At 25.5% G+C, this 22426-nt stretch overlaps 2 protein-coding genes across 5 annotated transcripts in view; both read right to left on the bottom strand.

The window, feature by feature from the left end:
• Nucleotides 1-8126, bottom strand: part of LOC126910282 (protein phosphatase 1 regulatory subunit 14B) — a 15892-nt gene extending 7766 nt beyond the window's left edge. Inside the window, exons 1-4 of one of the 3 annotated variants that reach the window (XM_050692711.1) lie at nt 7746-8126; nt 7421-7671; nt 2401-2499; nt 2297-2335 (exon numbers count right to left, since the gene is read on the bottom strand). In XM_050692711.1, coding sequence (XP_050548668.1) covers nt 2297-2335; nt 2401-2499; nt 7421-7669 — 387 coding nt within the window. In that variant the 5' untranslated portion in view covers nt 7670-7671; nt 7746-8126. The remainder of the gene's footprint in view (nt 1-2296; nt 2336-2400; nt 2500-7420; nt 7672-7745) is intronic. The other 2 variants (XM_050692710.1, XM_050692709.1) reach the window with 2 other exon arrangements.
• A 783-nt stretch (nt 8127-8909) lies between these two features.
• LOC126910263 (anaphase-promoting complex subunit 1) lies at nt 8910-22348 on the bottom strand. 2 transcript variants are annotated; one of them, XM_050692670.1, is made up of 33 exons: nt 22214-22348; nt 22030-22127; nt 21708-21866; nt 21291-21528; nt 21081-21175; nt 20860-21016; nt 19854-19987; nt 19651-19784; nt 18956-19066; nt 18657-18890; nt 18396-18582; nt 18150-18316; nt 17696-17897; nt 17515-17575; nt 16986-17455; nt 16433-16582; nt 16196-16363; nt 15882-16053; nt 15534-15811; nt 15286-15470; nt 14885-15119; nt 14067-14229; nt 13617-13979; nt 13048-13174; nt 12758-12979; nt 12496-12697; nt 11730-11965; nt 11392-11655; nt 10006-10144; nt 9745-9936; nt 9496-9682; nt 9130-9255; nt 8910-9054 (listed from the first exon to the last, which is right to left on the bottom strand). In XM_050692670.1, exons 2-33 carry the CDS (start codon nt 22051-22053, stop codon nt 8969-8971), a joined length of 5868 nt encoding a protein of 1955 aa, XP_050548627.1. In that variant the 5' UTR covers nt 22054-22127; nt 22214-22348; the 3' UTR covers nt 8910-8968. The 2 variants fall into 2 exon arrangements, with proteins under 2 accessions (XP_050548627.1, XP_050548628.1); XM_050692671.1 differs by lacking the exons at nt 19651-19784; nt 19854-19987; nt 20860-21016; ... (3 more) ...; nt 22030-22127; nt 22214-22348 and adding an exon at nt 19375-19535.
• Nucleotides 22349-22426: the final 78 nt, after the last annotated feature.

Here is a 22426-nt window from a genome sequence, read left to right as displayed (position 1 = left end):
GTATATAGTAGATAAACTATTCATGTATCTATATCCTAAATTGAAGTATTTAATCTTAAGATATACAGGGGCATAATTAAGAGAATTGCCAAGAACAAAAATATTTACATGATGAAGATACAATATTCTTTTTTGGTTTTAGGGTAATTAAAAATTTTCTTATTAATATGCCCTCAAATTAGTATGAAAATTTGGGAAAAGGTAATAGGTAAGATAATAAAAAATGAGACATCGGAATCTAAAAACTAGTTTGGATTTATGCCTGGTAAGTCAACAATGGAGCCAGTATTTTGTGTGAGGTAACTAATAGAAAAGTTTAGGGAAAAGAAGAAAAAGTTGTGTATGGTATTTATGGATTTGTAGAAAGTGTACGATAGAGTACCGATAGAGATATTAAAGTGGGCATTAATGAGAAAAGGAGTCCTAAAAAAGGTACAATAATATAATAGAAGATATGTATGATGGCACTTGTACCAGCGTAAAAAGCGTAGAAGGAGTAACAGAAGGTTTTCGGGTAAGAGTAGAAGTGCACCAAGGTTCTGCTTTAAGCCCTTACTTATTCTCTATAGTGATGGATGAAATTACTAGAGAAATACAAGGAGAGGTGCTGTGGTGCATGTTATTTGTTGACAATATAGTGTTAATAGGAGGAAATTAATCAAAGGCTAGAGGTGTGGAGATCATCTCTTGAAGAAAAGGGTTTAAGAATTAGTAGAAGTAAGACAGATATAGAGTACAAGTTTGACAAAGGAAAACACGAGGTAAGTGAAATAAGGAGATCAGTGACAATAGGCGGGACGTGATTAGAGCAGTAGAAAGTTTTAAGTATTTAGGGTCAGTTGTGCAAAAGAGGAGTGTATTGAAGAGGATGTAAGATGTAGGATTAAATGTGGGTGGTTGAAGTGGAAAGAAACGTCTGGCGTCTTGTGCGATAAAAGAATTCCAATGAGGCTGGAAGGTAAATTCAACAAGACTGTAATAAGGCCAGCCATGATGTATGGTTCAGAGTGTTGGACGTTTGATAAAAAAGTAGAGCAGAGAATGAGTGTAGCAGAGATAAGAATGCTTAGTTGGATGAGTGGAATGACTAGAGAAGATAGGATAAGGAACGAGCATATAAGAGAGAGTATAGGTGTAACCTCAATCTTGGATAAGATGAGAGAAAATAGACTTAGATGGTTTGGTCATGTTATGAGGAGAGAAGAATCGGAAGCTGTAAGAACAGTTATAGAAATAAATGTTGAAGGAAGAAGAGGTAGAGGAAGATCAAAAAAGAGATGGAGGGATGCTACTGAATGCGATACGAGGGCAGCTGATGTGAGCGTAGATGATGTGGGAGATTGTGTCAAGTGGAAGTTTAGGATAAGGGTGGCCGACCCCAAGTAATTGGGATTGAGCCGAAGAAGAAGAATATGCCCTCCAATAACATTAATCAATTATTCCACTGAAGGTATGATTTCAATATATTTTTCGTAAAGAATTAATATTTATTAAAAAGTTTATATTAATGGATAATTGTATAGATTGCAAGTAAACTATTCATAAATAAACAAATTTTTAATGTATATGTTCATTTGACAAAAATATCTAATCCCTGATATCTGGTCAATCAAATAAAATCAAATTAAAAAAATAGTTGTTGAAAGTTTTTATTATTGCTAGTGCCAATAATATTGAATTATCATGGAATAGAAAATTTTTTATTAAAAGTCCAGTATGTCAATTACATTAACTTATCATTAAAATTGAATTATTTATACATCTATTGTATTTTTAATGTTATCTTTTATTTTTATAATTTTTTGACTCAAAATATATTTAAATTAGCAACTATTTTAGTTTATTTAATCTTGTTTTATAAAAAACCTAGTCCTTTAATAAAACTTAGCATAAAACTGTCCAGTGCTCAATNTTATAAAAAACCTAGTCCTTTAATAAAACTTAGCATAAAACTGTCCAGTGCTCAATTGTACTATTGTGGAATAGAAGTGTACTTAGTATAATATATAGATTTAATTTCTTGATTATAAATATAATTTAGAGTATTTATAAAAATTATATTTCATAACTGTAATATTTATTTTATATTAAATAGATTATTATTTTTTTAAAAACTCAAAGTATTAGAATCATTTTTGAAAGTGCTTACAAATATATATTGAAAATGCATTTTTATTACTTTTCAAATATATATTCTAAATAGCTTTTCAACAATTTCTTAGAATAAGTATTATATAAAAACAAAAAAAAAGCATTTTTTACAAGACTGGTTAATGAACAATAGTTTATAACTTACTTTAACATTTTCTTTAGACTTTGCATTTGATAGCAGCTCCTAAAGTAAAAGTTTCACTTATATTAATGATTAAAATTAAATTATTTAAATTAAAAAATAAATACTTGAAGAAATTGTGTACGCTGACAATCATTTTCCATGTCTAATAAATCATCAATGTCAATTTCAACTTCGCACTCTATACCTTCTACAGCAGGATCCCTCTAAAGTTATATAAGATTTTAGAATACTACATTAAAATAATATTAAAATTTTTTATAAAAACATGGAAATAACAAATAGATAGCAAAAAGCAATATGCCCTTTAATACAAAATTTTTTTTACTCTTGACTTTAACTCTGCCATTGAAATTAAGACCCAACTGGGTCTTTAATAAAAGCTGGAAAGAACACACGGAGTTCACAACCAAAAGTAGCTAATTTAATTGAATTATAATTTTGATCGGTCTTAAGTCATTAACAATCAAATTTATTGACTAGACAAAATGTTTAGAATTTAAATAAATTTTCATGAATAATTAATTTTGAGACAGGCTAACAAAAAGTATAGAGAGAAGAAGAAAACCTTTGTATGGTGTTTATAGATTTGAAGAGGGTGCATGACTGAGTGCCAAGAGAGATTTAAAGTGCTCATTAATGAAAAGAGTACCAAAAATATATATTGATGAAATAGAAGATATATATGAAAGCACTTGCACTAAGGTAAAAAGTATTCATGGAGAAACAGGATAATAGAGTAAAATTAGGTGTGCACCAAGTTTCTGCTTTTTGTCCTTATCTATTTTCTATAGTTATTGATGAAATTATCGTGGAAATGTACCATGATGGATGTTGTTTTGTAATAATAATGTTAATAGGAGAAAATAGGAAGGAAGTTTACCAAAAGCTTAAGATGTGGAGATTGCCCCCGAGGATAAGGGATTAAGAATTAGTAGAAGATGGAATATATAGAGTATGAGTTTAACGAAAAGAACACGATTAAACGAGGAAAGTCATGATAATAAACAAGGACGTGATAGATGAGGTCGAAATTTTCCAATATTTAGAATCATTTGTAAAATAACGGGGGATTGACAAGAATGTAATATATAGTATTAAATGCGGGTGGATCAAGTGGAGAGAAGCGTTTTGGCGATAACAGTATCTTAATAAGGCTAAAAGGTAAGTTTTAGGAGACTGTAATAGAAACCAACTATATTGTACTAGCCAGAATGTTGGCAGTTGACAAGAAATTAGAGCAGAAGATGTAGTAGAAATGAGAATGCTTAGATGGATGAGTGGAGTGATGAGAAATGATAGAATAAGAAATGAATATGTAAAGAGAAGCATGTAAAATGGTTTTTGGCAAGATGAGAGAAAATAGGCTTCGATGGTTTGGTCATATTATAAAAAAAAAGAAATCGGAAGCTATAAGAACGATTATGGAAATTAATGCCGAAGGAAAAACATGTAGTGGTTGGATGTAATTGGGAGTGATATGAGGACTTCTGATGTGGAGGATCGTGTCAAATGGAGGTTTAGTATACGGGTAGCTAATCCCAAATAGTTGGAATAAAGGTAAGGTAGACGAAGAAGATTCATGATAATTCATATTTATAATTTTAATAATAAATTATTTTTCATCATAAAGTTCTTGGTAACAGCTTAACTTCTCTAGATTTTAATCCGATAAATCTTTTGGAGACTTATTTATTCAAAAACATATTTTTAAGGGAGAGGGACTAAAATGATTACGAGTTTATGTATTGTAAAAAAGAGCTATTGAATACCTGATGAGTATAGGAAAATTTGTACCATAACTCTATAAACTCGATGAACATACGGTCATTTCAAAGAAAAGAAATGCACTATTATGTATACACTCACAAATCAACGTATACCCTTCAATTTAATTAACACTTAAGTATTATTTTTCTAGGGTATATGTTAATTAAAAAAATGTTAATGGTATACGCCGTATACTCCCCCCCCCAAACACCACTGGGTAAAGTTAGGAGGAACTTAATGCTTCAACAATCTTAATCATTTCTAACGGCGACATATAAGAAGATAGTCAGGGGCCCCGTTGGGGTTATTAGTACCGTTATTTTACGTATTGCAAACAAAAGAAAAAGAATTTAAACATATTTATCGCGTCATCGATAAAGATCTTAGAATTTTTTTCATATGGGGCCTCGTAAATTGCAGATAAAGACTAGATATTGGACAAAGTTTTGGAAAAAAATCTACTTAAAATAAATATTTATTACATATCAAAAGTTGACACATTTAATATTATAATTAATCGATTAAAATGTATATGGGATATCAATACTTAGAGTAAAGTATCATGATAATTAATGGACGTAACAACTTTATTTACTGGATAACTAACAATTTCGTAAATAGCCGTCCTTCCACAGTTAGGTCATAAGTTTGCAATTAAGTAATTAAAATATATATATACATAAATATATATATTTGGTAAAAATATTTGATGTTATATTAAAAAACGCGATGATAATTTTCCAACAGTTCGTGTGAGCTATTCAACAATTTAATTTACTATTAAGTTAGTAAAAATATTACGAACAAGATCTAACTCGAAATAAAATATATTGATAACAATCATATTTATTAAAACACTACGTAAATCTCCCTAATACTTATTTTCGGTTTCCCCTACAATAATTTTGTTCTAGATGCGAAATCTTGTGATATATTTTAATAGCAGCTTAGTAGGTCGCATTGGCAACATACTATTTCGGTTCTTTAAAAATCAACAATCGCGGAGATGACATAAATGACAACATCCTACACTAATTATATTTATAGAAATAGACATAGAATATATCTTGAACATTTTATGACTAAGCGATTTAAACAAAGAAATTTTAAAAGAAAATATTCAATCTACAATGCAAACAAAACATCGTATTTAATTTTTTGTAAATATAGGGATTCGAGATTATTTAGAAATCCTAATCAAAACAAATTAACCCAGTCCCTCAAATTTTTTTTATGGAGTTTGTCAAAAGTATAACTGAAAATTTTTATGAGTATAATAAATTTTCTATTATATTATTTGAATGAAATTACTATTTTTACATAACCTTTGTGGTGTATTTAAATAATTAACATAGAAAAAATGTATTTAGTGAACCCCAAAGATTGCAAGACTTATAGTATTCTCTAGTCACCTATAATATTAATTTTTTAAGTCACTAAGAAAAAAGTACAATCTAGTTTTAAAATAAGATAAATGTAAAAAATAAAAAATAATTCATTCATAATTATAATCATTAGGGTTTAGAAATTTATGTATTTATAAAATTTCTTTCTATTTCTGTGATAATCCTATAAAAATTTATCCTAAGTCAAAAGTAAATAAAAAATACAGTATCACAGGAAAGGTTTTGTTTTAGGGTAAGTGATCCCATGCATCTCAAGACTAAATTTTTAATCAATATATATTATTAGAGTTAAGAAAAACTAATATGAATAACTATTTATTATTGATATAGTCGAGATGATGAAATAAACTGTATAAATTCATAGAGTCGCAAACACTAATACTTCCCTATAGAAATTCATTTAAGTTGTTAATTTATTGAACTTGATAGATATTAATAAATTTTATGAGAATTGTAGAAAAATAAGAACCACATATAATCTATATGTTTGAAATATATTTATGTATTAATAAGTGAAATTAATTTCATAAGTATTAATATTTTTGTATATTGGTCATCAACAATTGTTTTATTATAATTTTTTTCTTTTAATTAGTATATAAAAGAGCGAATAAGAAAATTGAAATGCAAAATAAGCAGAAGGAAAAATGTGAAATTGTATGAGCAAATTTTAAATTAATTATTAGGTACTCATTTAGTACCAAATGAATAGTAAAATCCTAACTGTCGAAAGTTCTTATTAGTTTTGAGATTTAAAAAAAATATATTAATAGTAGATTATTTTTCAGTAATACATCAACAAATTTGCAAGCAAGTTAAAGTGACATAGCTCTATTAGGTAGAAATACACAAAATATAATTATGTGCAACATACAAATATGATTTAGAATGCATTATAGTTTTGTAATTAAAATAAAACACATTGATGCAGTATATTTTTAGACTTATAATTCTATTTTTTATGAATGCTGTGTGCTAAGTTAAATGATCTATGGTACTATATTTAACATAACTAGACAATTTCTTAGCACAATTTAATTTAATTAATAGTAAAAACAGTGAGCCAGTAACTAAGAGTATAAATCAATCAAAGGATAAGCATTTCAAACCACTTTGCACTACTTGAACCATTCATACCTAATTAATAATTCGACTATTATGCATCACATACTAAACACAATTCTTAAATGAACACATCATAATTCATTGCTCTCTATATAAAAATGCATAGATGACTTAAAAATTATTTTTCTTATTTGTTTTAAAATCTAGGAACAGTTTTTAATGAAAGCAGCTTGAAATAAAAATAACATAATCTTTTTCAACAAAATAAATATTTTACATAAATTGTAATGACTACTAGCATTATTAAAGGATTAAGGATCATAATTATAGTTTTAAAGTTTTATTATACATGATAAACAAAAAAACTCTTTCAATTTTGTTTAATCGATTAAATACAACGATACAATAAATTTAACCTTAGTTAATTGAAGAAAAGGATTTACTTTATAAGATATTTAATCAAAAATTTAAGTAATTATACTTATATTTATTTTCAATTACATAAGCCACATAGAATAACTATTAAGAGTTTATCAACTGCAATGATTGTAATAGTTAAATTTATAAAGGTTAATGACCTATTGAGTTCAAATTTCACTAATTTGACGTAAAACTGATGATACCAAAAAGTTAGATGAAAACAAACTAACAAAAGATATTGGATTTCATCTCATCTCATTTTTTATAAAAATACAATAAACAAAGTAAAATAACTTTGATAATAATTAGGTGCATTGTTTATAAAATTGAGAACATAACCAAAATAAAAGTTTTAAAATAATTATATTTCTATGATTGATAATAAACATTTAATATTAATTTTGAGAAAATAAAAAAAATTTCTTAAAATCAGGAAATTTCACTTAAATATTAAAATATGGCTTACTATTGGCAGGTCATAAAGTTTTTGAAGTTCTTCTAAGAGCCACATTTCAACATTTAACCGTTTTCTAATCAAACTCATCTGATGAGCACCATATTTAGCTGTCAAAAACTTTTCACGTTTTTCCTTAACTTCAACTTTTTCTGTAAAATTCACATGAAGACCTGATTTTGCAGGACTTCTATTTTCAGATATTGATTTTGATGGTTTAGTTGTACCATTGGCATAAGTTGATGCTAAACTGCACTCCATAACTAATGTAATACAACATAATAATGTTACAAATAACATAATAGAATAATATGAACCATTTTATCTTAAATCTTACTCACTTACTGCAATATACTTTTTCTAGTATTCAATAAATAATAAGTAAACTAAACAATTTTAAATAAAATATAAATGCAATTAAACATTAAATAATTTAATTATAATAATAATATGAGAAATTGAAATAAAGAAAATTGATAATTAGTAATCCAAAAAAGAATTAAAAAAATATCATTTTAGTTATCAGAATCAGAATAATATATCCCTATACAATTAAGTTGTATCTAATTGAATAATAATAGTAAAAATTATCGCACAGAATAATAAATATGTATTGTAATCAGTTAACGCATATTGCCCAGCTGAAGACTTAGCGTCGATTAATAAGAATGTAAGATAATACTTGGTGGCATGACGAAATATATAGGTATGTCTAACGAATGATTGCCGAGATCTACTCTAATAATCATGATATACTGCTAATGGGTATGTTGGCAATCATTTGATACGCATGTCCAATCGATTCCCGTTGAATAAAAACATTTGTATCAAAATTAAATTGATGTCTCTTTGTAACATAGTCAATTAAATTTTTGTTTATTTTACATCTCATTACATGGTAATTTATTGAAATCATAAATTCATTTTTAATAAAAGGCAAAGCGAAATTATTATCAGTAGTCTATTAAGTCCATTTGGATGGCTAGGAATATTATTTTTGTTAGTTAAGATTGTTGAATCTGCTCAAAATTGTAATTCCATTTTTATTATCTAATTTTTGTTGAACTTAAAAAGTAAAATTAAGGAGTGAAAATATATTTTTATTTATTGTTGCTCATTTTAAAATTTCTTACAATAGTACACAAAAAAAAAATGTAATTTTAGATTAGCATTTTAAAAACTGAAGTATAGGCATAAAAATTAATTTTTTCGCATTATAAAAGTTAGAGTAGTTGGGTATCAATGCGAAGTTCTGGTGCCCATGTATGTTAGAGCCAATCTCGAATAAAGTAGTGATTTTTTTTACATTTTCTTCAATGAACCTTTAAAGACTTGAGGAATCAACGGCTCCTGTATTTATTAATAAATGTTTTCCTTGCCATTCATTTCAGGATAATAAAATGTTATAAAACTTTTATTAGAAAATATATCTAATGTTTGGATAGTAGGTATTAAATCTAAGAATATATATCATTATGAAATCTTAAAAAAAAAACTGCAATAATGTATAAATATTGTTTTATTTAAACTTAAAAAATGTAAAACGTCTGATTTTAAAAATTATTGTGAACATAACTTATTAATTGATTCTGTTGATAAGTACATATTTCTGGTACTTGCATACATTGCCAATGGCGACATGAAAGCTATAAAAATAATTGACTGTAATTATTATAAATACTTAGGATAGTAATTATATTGAACAAATGTGATCAGTTTACCTGAATTTGGTATTTTTGATTTGAAAGGGATATCTAATAACGAACAGTAGGCACTTTTAATCAATTTGATATTTGAAACATCATTTAAAGTTGTGTCCCAACATTTTTTAACTGTAACTCCATCATCTGTCAAATTTTAATAAAATATATAATTAGATTTTATTATAATATCACACATACATACAGTGTCCCGCCCTATTAAAAAAAATATATATATATATTTTTTCTTTTTATTAGAGACAAATTATAAAAAATATACTTTTATAATAGTTAAAAACTGTAAAAATTATTAAAAAAAAAGTAATGTAAAATATTTGTTGAATAAAAAGTTATTAAAGATATGTAAATATTAAAATAATTTAATACCTGATTCCCAATCTGAAATAATAGTTTCACACATATTTTCTATTGACATGGCGACCAGAGGTGAAATTAATTTTGGTCTACTATTAGAATGTGGTTCACGACATGCTTTAGTGTAGGCAGATTCTACAAATAGTTTTATTTGCCAACAAAAATAACTACTTGGTGGTTGAGGAAAATTATTTAAAATCTGAATATAAAAAATAATACATATAATAACCAAATTATATGAAAAATTCAATTTTTTCTTACTTTCATTATTGTCATCCAGAGGGGCAGTATGAATACTTTATCATGAACAACAGAATTGAATAATATCTGCGCATATTGTCTTATTACTGATTTTTTTGGCATGTTGTTAAGTGTATCATTAGACAAATTTAAAAAATATCGCACCATTTGAACAATTTTTGGATCAGATGAAAATCCATATATAGTTTCAGGCTGAAAAGATTATTATATTATTATTTTGTTAATAATTTGTTATTATGATATTTAAATTTATATACTCACAGAAATAGACCATGATGTAAAATCGTTGGATGAATGAGTTTGGGCCATTAATGATTTGTAACCATTTGGGTCTTCTGTATAAGATAAATGTCCAGCTTTATGTTTTACTTTTAAAGTTTTCACATTATTTAGCATGGTTCTAAATTAATTAAACATTTTATATTAAAAATAAATTGATTAAAGTTTATATTTTTGTTACGCATTTTTAATTACACACATATAATATAAGTTAGTTAGAAATAGTTAAAATATACTTCAAAGGAATATTTTTAAAATAGCAAGTTTATCATAGACCAGTTTATTTTTCAACTAGGAGTCACAAATTAATTATTAAGGGTCTCCAAAATATGATTAATTAATTTATAATAATTTTTAGTGGCACCCATCATAGGTGTTATAATGTTTAAGATGGGTCACTAAGAAAATAAAATTCAATTAGAGGTTTTGTCGTGGTAAAAAGTTTATAAACACTGGTATACAACTGAATATATTAGCTTCAATGCAAAGCTGAGAAGGTTTACTATGTCTACTGACGTAAATTCTCAACTCTCGATCCATTTTATTGGTCTATGCATTAAAAGAACCCGATTTTAATCTATTTCAAACATATCATTGAAATTTTGAGAAAAACACCACAATTTTTGAAATTTAGAAATATATTTAAAAATTACATTCTTGTAAAAAAAATGGTTTTCTCAAAATTTTTTTTGTACATTTTAAAATTGCTATAACTTATAAAAAGAACACTGATCCTAATGATATTTTAATAAAATGTACTAGAGACAATAGACTTTCTTTGGGTATGTTTTTCTATGAAGATTTAATGAAAAAAGAAAAAGAAAGGTTTGCAAGAGACTACCCACTTATGTAAAAAAATTTGTTTTCAACACATTTGGAAAATGTTTGTGTCTATCCTAATTAAACTATATAAATATAAACCTATAGTGTATTACAATATTTAAAATTTCACAATTTTTACAATAATATATAACTTTATTTAAAATTTTTCAAAATGTTCTAAATCGTCTGAAAAACCGAAATATATATCAAATTAAGCTTTTTAGAGAACTTCATGACGAAAAAAAAGGAAAATTTCCCGAAAATATTCTTTTTATGAGTTATTTAATTTGAAATGCACTATTTCAACAAAAAATTTAACAGATTTGCATTGAAGCATTTTTTATGATCCTGAAAATTAGCTAAAAATATTCATTCATTTTTANAGGAAAATTTCCCGAAAATATTCTTTTTATGAGTTATTTAATTTGAAATAGTGCATTTCAACAAAAAATTTAACAGATTTGCATTGAAGCATTTTTTATGATCCTGAAAATTAGCTAAAAATATTCATTCATTTTTAAAGTAATGTCATTAATAAAATATTACCTAAGAGTTTCCCAATTTCGTTCACGTTCAAATACTACTGACCAATATCTTTCATCTTCAACACATACTTCTTTAAGCAAACACAATTCTGGTAATAAACATGGAGCTTTTATAGTATAAAATTGGTTTTTATAATATTCAGTATCCAAAAAAACCACTTTTAAGTGAACATAGCATAAATCTCCAGAATCAATATCTCTAGGTATTATTAACCTAGGCTCAGTAGCTAAAATGTAAAGATGTCGAAAAGCTTGTAAGTGGTACCTAAACATTTTTATAGTAAGTCAGAATTATACTATTTATGATAGTGTAAAAATATAAAAACATCTTTATCTTACCTATTATCATTACTATGAGTTGGAAATTGTGGATAAAATGCAATAATTAATGCAGCAACTGCTTCAGGTGTAGTAGAAAGACTGTATTTTCCACCACCTAAAAACAATAGTCCCAATGCCATATGAGTGGCTAAATGTGAGCCGTAAGTAATAACACTAAGAGGCGAGGAGCTAACTCTTGATCTTAAGAATCTACATATTCGTAATACTTCCAAATCCCCTGTTCCAGCCATAACCTAAATAGAAATATAGAAGATTGAATTTAATTGAATTAATAGAATGTTTTAATATTGTATTAGCTGAATTTGTTTATTCAATAAATATAATGATTTAAATAATGTATGCAATTTAATAATTATTAACTGTTAAATTTTGACTTTCGGCAAAATTTTTGATGTAAAATATGATTCATAAGTATAGATTTTCATGTGTTTAAAATTGATGTCATTAAAATATTTAAGTTACACTTTAAAAAAAAAAAATGGAGAGAAGGCAAATGTAGATGTTAGCGGGGCCAGTTAAGTTATTTGTAGGTCCTTGGCCTAACTGAAAAAACATTTTTTTAAATAATTTTAATATGAGTGATGCAGGAAGTAAATTCATAATATTAATAGTACCTAATTGATAAATATGGCCTCAGGTGTCAGATAATAGACAATTTTTTTTTTTTTTAATTTAATATTAATCAAGAATAATAGAAAATTATTATTAATAATTTCTTATTAATAATTATTTAATTATTTAATTAATTTCTTTAAATATTTACCATTGCTAATGAAAGCAGAGTAACATTGATGCAAGTTTCAATGGTTGACTTCCCACAAAGTTCAGCGACTGACTTACTGCACAATGATATAAACATTTGACAATATGATAAAAGAGTTTTGAAAGCTTCATCATTAGCAGTTCCTGCAAAACGCAAACCCATTGCCATACTACAACCAGCTATTATGTTACAGTATGTTTGACTAAAAAAAAAAAAAGTTATTTTTCAAACAATAATAATTTTCTAAATTACTTATCATTACTTAATAGTTTCAAGATCAGGATTTGCCATTCCTGGTTTTGGCTTTACTAAACAATATTGCTGAATTGATTGAGGTACAAAGCTTTCAATCCATTCTTTTGTAGGTACTATATAATCCCACATAATTAATCCTCTAGCTAACATTTTGAGTAATATAAATTCAGGATTAATGAAGTCTAACAAGTAAGGAGAGTCAGGAATGCTCATCCAATTGGCTACAGCTCTTAAAAATATAGATTTTTTCAAAAATTATTTTATTTTGCATAAAAGTTATTCAATTTAATTACTCACAAATTACCAGTTTTAAAATACATCATTCCTAATGCCAATGTGGCACCTCTTGAAGTTACATCAATATTGACCATTTCACCTTCTCTTATTTGGTAGCTTGGATTAATATACTTATCTTTTTGTGCACCTAAACAGATAAATTAAATCCACTATACAAGTAATTTAAAATTAAACTATTTCACAGTTCAAAATTAAGCCTTGGATATCCAAAATAAGTAAAAAATATTGTAAAATTAACCACTAATAAGGTGCTAATTATTTTATGGACACAACCATATTTTTTTTAAGTATACACAAAATAAATATATAAAAGTAATAATAGCATTCATTGTATAAAATTTGTTTAAAGTACAGGTATACTCAAGTATTGAGGCATAAACCCTCCTCCTAATTGAAATAAAATCATCACAGCGGGTAAGGGTGAAACTTCCCTTTTAGAATACATTTTGAAAGGTATGTACATTTCTCGCATAAATAACTCCTACATAAACCAATCATGGGTCCTAAGTCTCAAAGAAGCCCAGTCTTGCTTAGTTTAAGTTTTAATCCTAAATCTTTATTTTACTTACCAGTTAACGGTTTTTTATGTCCACCAACCATATAGTAATGTAACATGTCAGCAATAGATAAATCACTAAGACCAACTACATCAGAACCTTTTCCTAAAACAACTAAACCAAGACCAAGTGAAGCAGCTAAGGAATATGATTCTCTATCTATACTGTTATCCATTTCTGGACCGGGTGGACGGCCAATTTCAGACAAAAGTGCTTCAGCAATGTGCCTATGGGCTGTTTTCTGGTATAATAAACCAATACTTAATAATGCTGCTATTTGAAGATTTTGACTCATATCTAGCTCAATTGTTGTAGGAGGCAGTAATGATTCAATGAATATGCATAGCATACGTGTTATTTCTGTATCCATTGTACCTGTATCAAATATTATAACATTAATGCAAGTGTTATTTTTAGGTAAAAATAATTTTATATAAAAATGTCTAAAAATACATTAGATACCTCTTTTAGCTGCTGCTAAACCAATAAGCAGAGCTACACTTATCATTTCATGAGGTCTACTCAAGTAATCATATGTATTCATAGTAGCTAAATTAGTAATATGACCATTCAAACCTAATGCCATAAGAAAACCTGCGTGTTCTGGTAATGCATCAGCTCCATTCTACACAATATACAAATTATGCTTTAATATAACATATCATTTAATACTATTTATAAAAACTAATTAACAAAAAAATCACTGAAATTATTTTTATTAATATTTACAAATCTAAACGTTTTTATTTTTTTATTATAAAATGTATTATATTATTTTTATATAGGTGTTCAAAAAGTAAGCAAACAGGTCAACTGATACAAACAATGAGAATAATATAAACCAGTTTCCTAACATACTGAACACTCAATGTAATATTACTATAATATATATTATATAATTTTTTTTGTAAAACTACTATCAAATATTCTGACAAAGAACATAAAATTATTGAAATGGAAAAATCAGCTGAGAAGCTAGAAACCTATTTTTATTTATTAAATGGGACAAACCAAAGTATATTATTATTATATTTTTTAATTTGAATATTTTTATTATAATATAATTTTATTTTTATAAATTTAAAATTTATCATGAAGTATTTTTTTAATAAACAAGCATTAAAAAAATATTATTTAAGTAAACTTGTAGTCATAAATTATTAAAAATTTAAATGAAACCAAGAAAAATCTCATTGAGTATTTTTTATTGTTTGATACAAATCATTAGTGAAAATTTACATGGAACTTTATGGTTTAATTTATATTTTAGAGTAACTCACTCTAGGTTTGTTATATAAAATCCATGTTGAATCAATATTATCAGCTGATGGCATAATACGTAAGCCTGCAGCTACTCCATTGTGAAACAAAGGCCAAAGATTCATATTTGGAACAACATCTATATGACTAAGCTCAACTGCAGCACCACGAGGAGTTTTTCCGGACAAACATAATTTTGGCAAAGGAAGTGGCTCAGTAACTACAGGCTGAATAGATCTCATAGTAAACATACCTCTAAATAAATAATAAAATTTAAATAACCATAAAAATCAAAATAATTTTTTAAACTTAAGAAAAGTTAAGTTATAACTATTAAAAGATTTTTGAGTTATAGAGATAATTTTTTAAACAATATATTATTTATAAGTCAACATTTAATATAAAAAAATTATGCATTAACCTTCCAATAGGTAAAGCCATAGTTCTTGAACATATTGAGTACAAATATTTTTCTTGCTCCTCGATAAAATCATGATCACTTGCTTCTGGAGGTTGTTTAATACCAATAGTTACCGGATGACAAGATTGAAGAAAGTTCCGTACATCAGTAATACGGTGATCTTTATTCCATAAAAGTTTCATTACCTAAAAATTTAATAAATTATATCAAAATTAGACATTTTAATATATATTCCAAGTATATTTTACATCTGTATCAAGATTTTCCATTCCATCTTTAATAACACCACTTTCAACTTCACTAGTTTCACCCCAATTAATTAATTTTTCCACATTAATAGTTTTTTTTTTTTCATTGATTGTATGGAAATTTGTTAAGTTTTGAGAGGCTAAATCTTCGCGCATAATTAGGTCATAAGCAGATTTTGGCCAGTTACTTGGTGGATTTTCTCTACATTTATTAATAACATCACATAATAGCATTGCTATACCAGGAGGATATGTTAGCAATGTTTGTTGTGTGACACCTAAAAAAAAAATCATAAAATATATAATTTAAAAATTAAATTATTATACAATAACGTAAAATAAATATACCAATTTTAGACATAAAAAGTGTAGCTTGATAATATTTAGACACACGTGATTTCATGTCTAATTTTTCATATATAACAGAATCTTGATTATTTAAGTTTATTTTTAAAGGATTTAAAAATTCAGTAATAGCTTCTAATTTAGATTTATTTTTCAAACAAAGCAATCCATAAATCTGTAAAAAAATTTAATAGTAATTTGAACTTGCTAAAAATTAAATTTTACCTAAAATATTTGCTTTAGAAAATTTTTTGTATTTTACAATATAAAAATAACTGATAAAAACTTATAATATAATAACTGTATCAATTTATTACCTGAATTATATTTTTGGATCTTCTATTAACATTTTGTAAACAAGGATATGGATCAGCTGTATAGTATTTTATTAGTAAGTAACAAGTTTTGAATATATTAGGTGGACTTTCTTTAAAGTATGATGGAACACTAAGCATTCTAACATCGACATCCCTTATTTGTCTTGACTGAAATCATATTTAAAAATTTTCAATTATCATGAAGTTTATTGAATAATAAACAAAGAATTTTAGTACTTGAATTATTTTTTCTCTATTACAGAGTAGTGGAAAATCTTTCCAATAATAATAAACATATTCTTCTAGTTTTAAATCTGAAGCTAATTGGTGCAACAGTTCTACGATTAATGGTAACAAATCAGACTTCAAAGTATTTAGTTTAAGGTCCTTAAAAAATAAAAATTAAATTAAACATAAATGGATAGGTATAAAGTTATAAATTTTTTTATTAGAGATATCATATTTATTGAACGTACTGAATTTAAAAGCCAACTTAGTAAACAAAATATGTAAAGTTATTAGTAAGAAAACCCAATACTTTTATCTAAATGAACTTTTAATAATATTGCAAATTATATTCACTATTTGAGAAAACTAAGACACAACTTCAAAATTATAATTGTTATAAGAATTTCAAATTTATTCTAAGGTAAGTTATAATAGTAAATTTTTAGTACTTTCATACTTCAGAATTGAGTCAGTTAAAGTATTAATAATAAGTATAATTTAGATTGAAATATAGATTCTTGAATAATACTATTACGATTATAAGTAAAAACATTAAACATACTTCATACACTAAATGAAGTGCGAATATAATGTTATAAATATGTGGAAACAGTAAAGCATTGATATCAATGCTATACTTTGAAGTAGAATCATCACTAAGTTCATGATTGGTATATTTTTCAATTTTATTTTTGAGACCCAAGGAAAGTGCAATATTATTTCCTCGAGAACGACTAAATGAAGATTTTAACATGTAAGTCCAATCTTCATCACTACCAATATCTAAAATTCTTTGTTTTTTTGATTTAGCTGGAGTATCATTATTAGCGTTTAATGAATCACAAGTTAAAGGTAGTGCTTCTATATTATATCCTAGAAGTTTAAGAATCATCCTTAAAAATAAGATCCATTCTTCATGACCACTTATATTTTGAGACCCAGGGGCATTTCTTATAGTGTACCATTTGGCCATTAGTTCCATAACAACAGATTTTTCAAGTATATTTTGTAATGTTTTCAAGCATTTAGAAACTAAAATAAAAATGAAAAATTGTTTAAAATATTTTAGTAACATGTAAGATTTAACAAACCTAATGGTGATGAACTTATAACTGGAAATTCAACTCGGATCATACTTCCATCAAGATGAACCTAAAAAATTAACTTTATTATGTTATCATTTTAATAACTTAACAATTATGTATATTTAGTTTTTATTATTTTTAAATTTAATCATATTTTGAATATATTATAAACAAATATTGTACATACTAATGTCACACGTGACTCTATTGGATCTCTTAAGTATTTTATGTCTGTCTTTGATTTAAAACAATTAATTACAGATTCTGAACAATTGGTTTCACTGGGTATCATTAATTGAGTTTCATTTTCACAGTAGGGCATAAAGTTATTAATGTTGATATTATGTTGCAAGTCTTCATTTCTAGTGGAGCTCAACAAGCTTTTACGGCTGTTCAAACAATATAAACCAACATTTGATAAAACTAAATGCTAACAATCAGTCAATGAATTTAATAGTGTTGAGTTTAAATAAAAGGATTGTATATCAAAATTAAAAATGAAATTAAAAAAAAGAAAAATGTATATATATATAAACATTCTTTTACAAATAAGTTGAAAGGGTTATTTGAAATTTATAAAAATAAATATTATTTATAAAATTATTAAGAATGTAGAAAAATTATATTGTTTTAATTCTCACCTCATTAAAGGAGTACCAGTGGTTGATTTATTTGTGGCAGTAAAGTAAGAAGTATTCTCATCAAATACTGAATACATACTACCCAACTGAACAGATCCAATTTTTAAAACTCCAGAGTACAATGTTATACTGTTTTGACAATCCATAAGAACAATTAATTTTAATGACTAAAAAATGTAGTTAACAAAAATTTGTTGGTCTTTCTATATAAAAACTTAAGCAACAATAATTGTATAATTTATTTACAGATAAATAAGCAGCATCTTTGGCAGATACAAATGATAAATTTCTTAATGAAATATCATTATTTTCAAGTCCATCCATCTCAACAAATATTAATTGGCTCTTAGAAGGAATAAGATAACATAAAAAATGTTGTTTCACAAAATTGGCAGCAACAAATACTTTGGTAGCAGCACTCATTTCTTGATGTCTTATAAAATATAGATGTACTTTATTTAATTTTTTTATTTTTAATCAAAGATTTTTAATAAAAACAACACACACCCTTTATTTCCATCATTTTCAGTCCATAAATATTCAAGACAAATATCTGGACTAACGGGTTTTGAATTATTATCTCCAACATACATACTGCCATGACCAAGTCTAGCATTTGCAATGCGAGACATTGATGAAGGAGTATTATATATTTGACTATTAGCTGTGATTGTTGTATTAGGTCGCCAACTGCGTTTTGATGTATTTGAAGGGCTATTCCATACAAGTGAATTGTAATGGCTAAGTAATTAGTGTACTAAATTATTTATTTGGTTAGGTAGTTATTAATAAATATTATAATTTACCTTACTCCAGTCATAGGACTCATTGTATTAAAAGGTGACATAATATTTGGTGTGCTGCGTCTACTGTTAAATGTGAAAGGGCTAGAATTTACTGGATGATTATGGGTTACCCTAGAATTTGATTTCAATTATTTATAATAACATTTGTAAATAAATATTTATAAAGTCATGATATTAAGTTTTTAAGTTACTACTAAAAAAGATAATAAAATTTCAATTTATTTTAAATATAATTTTAATTAGAGACACATTATATTTTATTTAAAAAAAATTAATCATTTTTTGGAACCATTTATTGGAAACAATGTAATCATATATATATATATATATTTTCATTAATTAAGTTATAACAAAAGATTATTAAATAATAAATTATCATCTCCTTAGTCTCTATCCTAACCATTTGGGAACTGATCTACCTTAAAATGAATTGACAGGGTTTTTCAGCTGTCAACCTGACACAACCTCATTATGGCCGAGGGAACCAGTAAGAAGACAAGATGTGTGTTATTATTATAGTTTTTGTATGGTCACCCATCTGGCAACTAACAGCAAACAGGGCAGCTTGATCTCAATGCTAAGGCAGTGACTGAATAATCCACTGCGACACATCACATCCCCAAACACCATTTAATTCCATTATTGTTAAATTATAAATAATGTTATAATAAAAATAATAAAACAAATTAAAATACCTTTCAGTTAAAAACCCTGAACCAGCCACTAAAGAATTAGACAAAGCGTGAACATGATTACTATTAGTTGGTATATAAGATGGATTTGTTGTAGTAGAACACATAGAATCCTGTCCACACATTATATTAAATTCCTAAAATAATTTATAAAAATATAATTTAACAACTTTTTATTGTTAAGATCGCCAAATAATTTTACATACTTCATTAGTAGGTTTTCTAATTTTCCATACGCTGTGCAATCCACTTAACACATCATACATTAGACAAATATTTAAATCAGTACTTGTAAAAACTATTGTGGTTAAGCAATCCCTTGCATACTGTAAAACACTTCCTAAATTTATCATTTATTAAAATTAATAGACTATTAGTTAACACATAGAAAATAGTTTTAGAAGTGAAACTTCTTTACAAAGTGTCAGAAAAATAAAGTTTATTACATTGTAAAGGACAGATTCTATTGTTTATTAAGTATACCAGTCAAAATTATATTGTTCTATGAACTTTAATGTTCGTCAAACATTTTATTGTTCAATGAACATAAAAGTTCAATAAACATGCGCATTAGTAAATATGTATGATTAATGTTTACGTTCTAAGAATGTTTGCAATATTTTATAATAACATAAATAAATATTTTGAACTTTAAATTCATACAATTTGTTTTTAAATATTAAAATATTTATTTCGAATTAATACATTACTTTTTAATAATAATAATTTATTCTTAATACTTTAAATTTATAATTTGTGAATTTAAAAAAATGCACTGCATTTTTTATTTTAAATGAATTGTTAAAATTAAATAAATAATTTATAAGATAAATTCTTAAAAAAATGTACAATTGTATATATTTTGAATTAAATTAATTATTGCACATTAAACAACAATACTTTAATTTTTGAAAATATAGTGCTAGATATATTTTATATTATACTTAAATTAAATAAATTTATTTTTATAATTATATTAATTAAAATAAATAGATATATATAATCAATATAAATACAATATTTAAATGACAATATAAAACATAATTTATTACTTTTTTATTATTATTNATAGAAGTTTCTCTTCATTTGTGTTTATTTATAAAACACACTAGTTTTTTTTAAATTAGTTTTTCATGATTTATATATATTATAATAATACTATTATAAATATTTTTATTATGATAATATGTTTAGATAATTAGTTGTAAACACCTTGTTTAAGTAAAAATAATGGTAATATTTCCTTTAAAGGTTGACTCAATGAATAAATTGTAGGCAATGGTAATGATTTTCCAGTCATATCAATAGATATATTTCCTAAATCTCTTTCTATTATTAAACCAAAATTAGTATTCCAAACAGATATGACCTAAAATTGGAAAGTTAAATTTAAAAAAAAATATATTATTAATTATAAGTATTACTTTGCTTACTTTAAAATAAAGTGGTGTATGCCACACATCTCCTCCCTCAGCAAATAAGCTAATTTTTTTTGCATCAACAATACAAATACATGGAACCAATTTGCCTGAATAATTGAAAAAAAAAAATTAACATAATTTTGATTATAATTTATTTTTTGAGGAATTTGTAGTTTTAATGAACAAATCATTTTATTTTTAACTAAATATTATTATGACAACCTTTAGAATTTTTTTCATTGCATTTATCTTCAGGTGATATATTAAATATGGTCCATAGTGCATGACTAACATTAGTTTCCATAGTATAGGTACAAATAAGTGTTCGACTACTTGGAGAATAATCATCTTTATCTGCAATTGATTTCAATGTATTACCTCTACTGTGCACAACTATTTTTCCATTAACATACAATTCTTCTTCAGCTCCATCTTTTTCTCTTAATACAAAACTTTCTTTCTATAAATATCACATAATAAAATTTAAGATGAAAAATTTACAACCAATATTTAGTAATAGTTACAAATATTTCTTCTACATTTTTAGTGAAATTTTATTTTTAATTTAAGAATAATGCTTTAACCACAAGGCTCAATATTAAGTAAATTATGGATTCATTAAATTATTTCATTACTTACATTTTTTTTATGAGATTCATTTATCTCTAATAGCTTAGTGTTTTTTAGCAAAAACTCATCAGAATGAAGCTCTGGTCGGTCATAGTAACCAACTGATGGTGTAGTTACTTCACCTATATATCTATTTTTGACATGTTGCCGCCCAAAAGGTATAAAAACCTAAAATAATAATATTTATAATTTTAACATTTTAAAGAGGAAAAAAAATTAAATATTGAAGATAATAACAATTAAATAGTTATAACTGAAAAAAAAAATGAAAATATTTTATAAGGTTAATCACCTTAATATTAAGGAAAATATTAAGAATTTAATAATTTACTTGTGGGTTTGTGGCGGCTAACATTGCAGTATGTTCATCCAGATTTAAAGCATGTAATAAAATCTATCAACGACCAAAAAAGGTTTAAAGAGATTTATCTAAAATAAAAGTTTACGTGTTTCTCATACTAAATCATAGGCTAAATGACAAATTAAATTAATTATGAAATCGAATAGCAACTTACTGAGTCAATTCATAGTAAAACGATTTTTAATACACGTTAAATTTTTTTTTTACTTAACTTAAAACAACAAACTTCTAAGGTTTGAAAAATTACACATTTTAAATTTCAGGAATTACCGGAATTATCATTTAAGTCACAATGATAACGTAACAGTTGAAATAAATGAATATCCAGTGTAGACAACTGTACAATATTTGTTTTTGTTGTATGTAA

Source organism: Daktulosphaira vitifoliae, unplaced genomic scaffold (assembly GCF_025091365.1).
Source record: "Daktulosphaira vitifoliae isolate Bord-2020 unplaced genomic scaffold, ASM2509136v1 Scaffold_1, whole genome shotgun sequence".
Lineage (NCBI taxonomy): Eukaryota > Metazoa > Arthropoda > Insecta > Hemiptera > Phylloxeridae > Daktulosphaira > Daktulosphaira vitifoliae.
The sequence above is the reverse complement of the archived record's forward strand: the minus strand, read 5'-3'. Positions and strand labels throughout refer to the sequence as shown.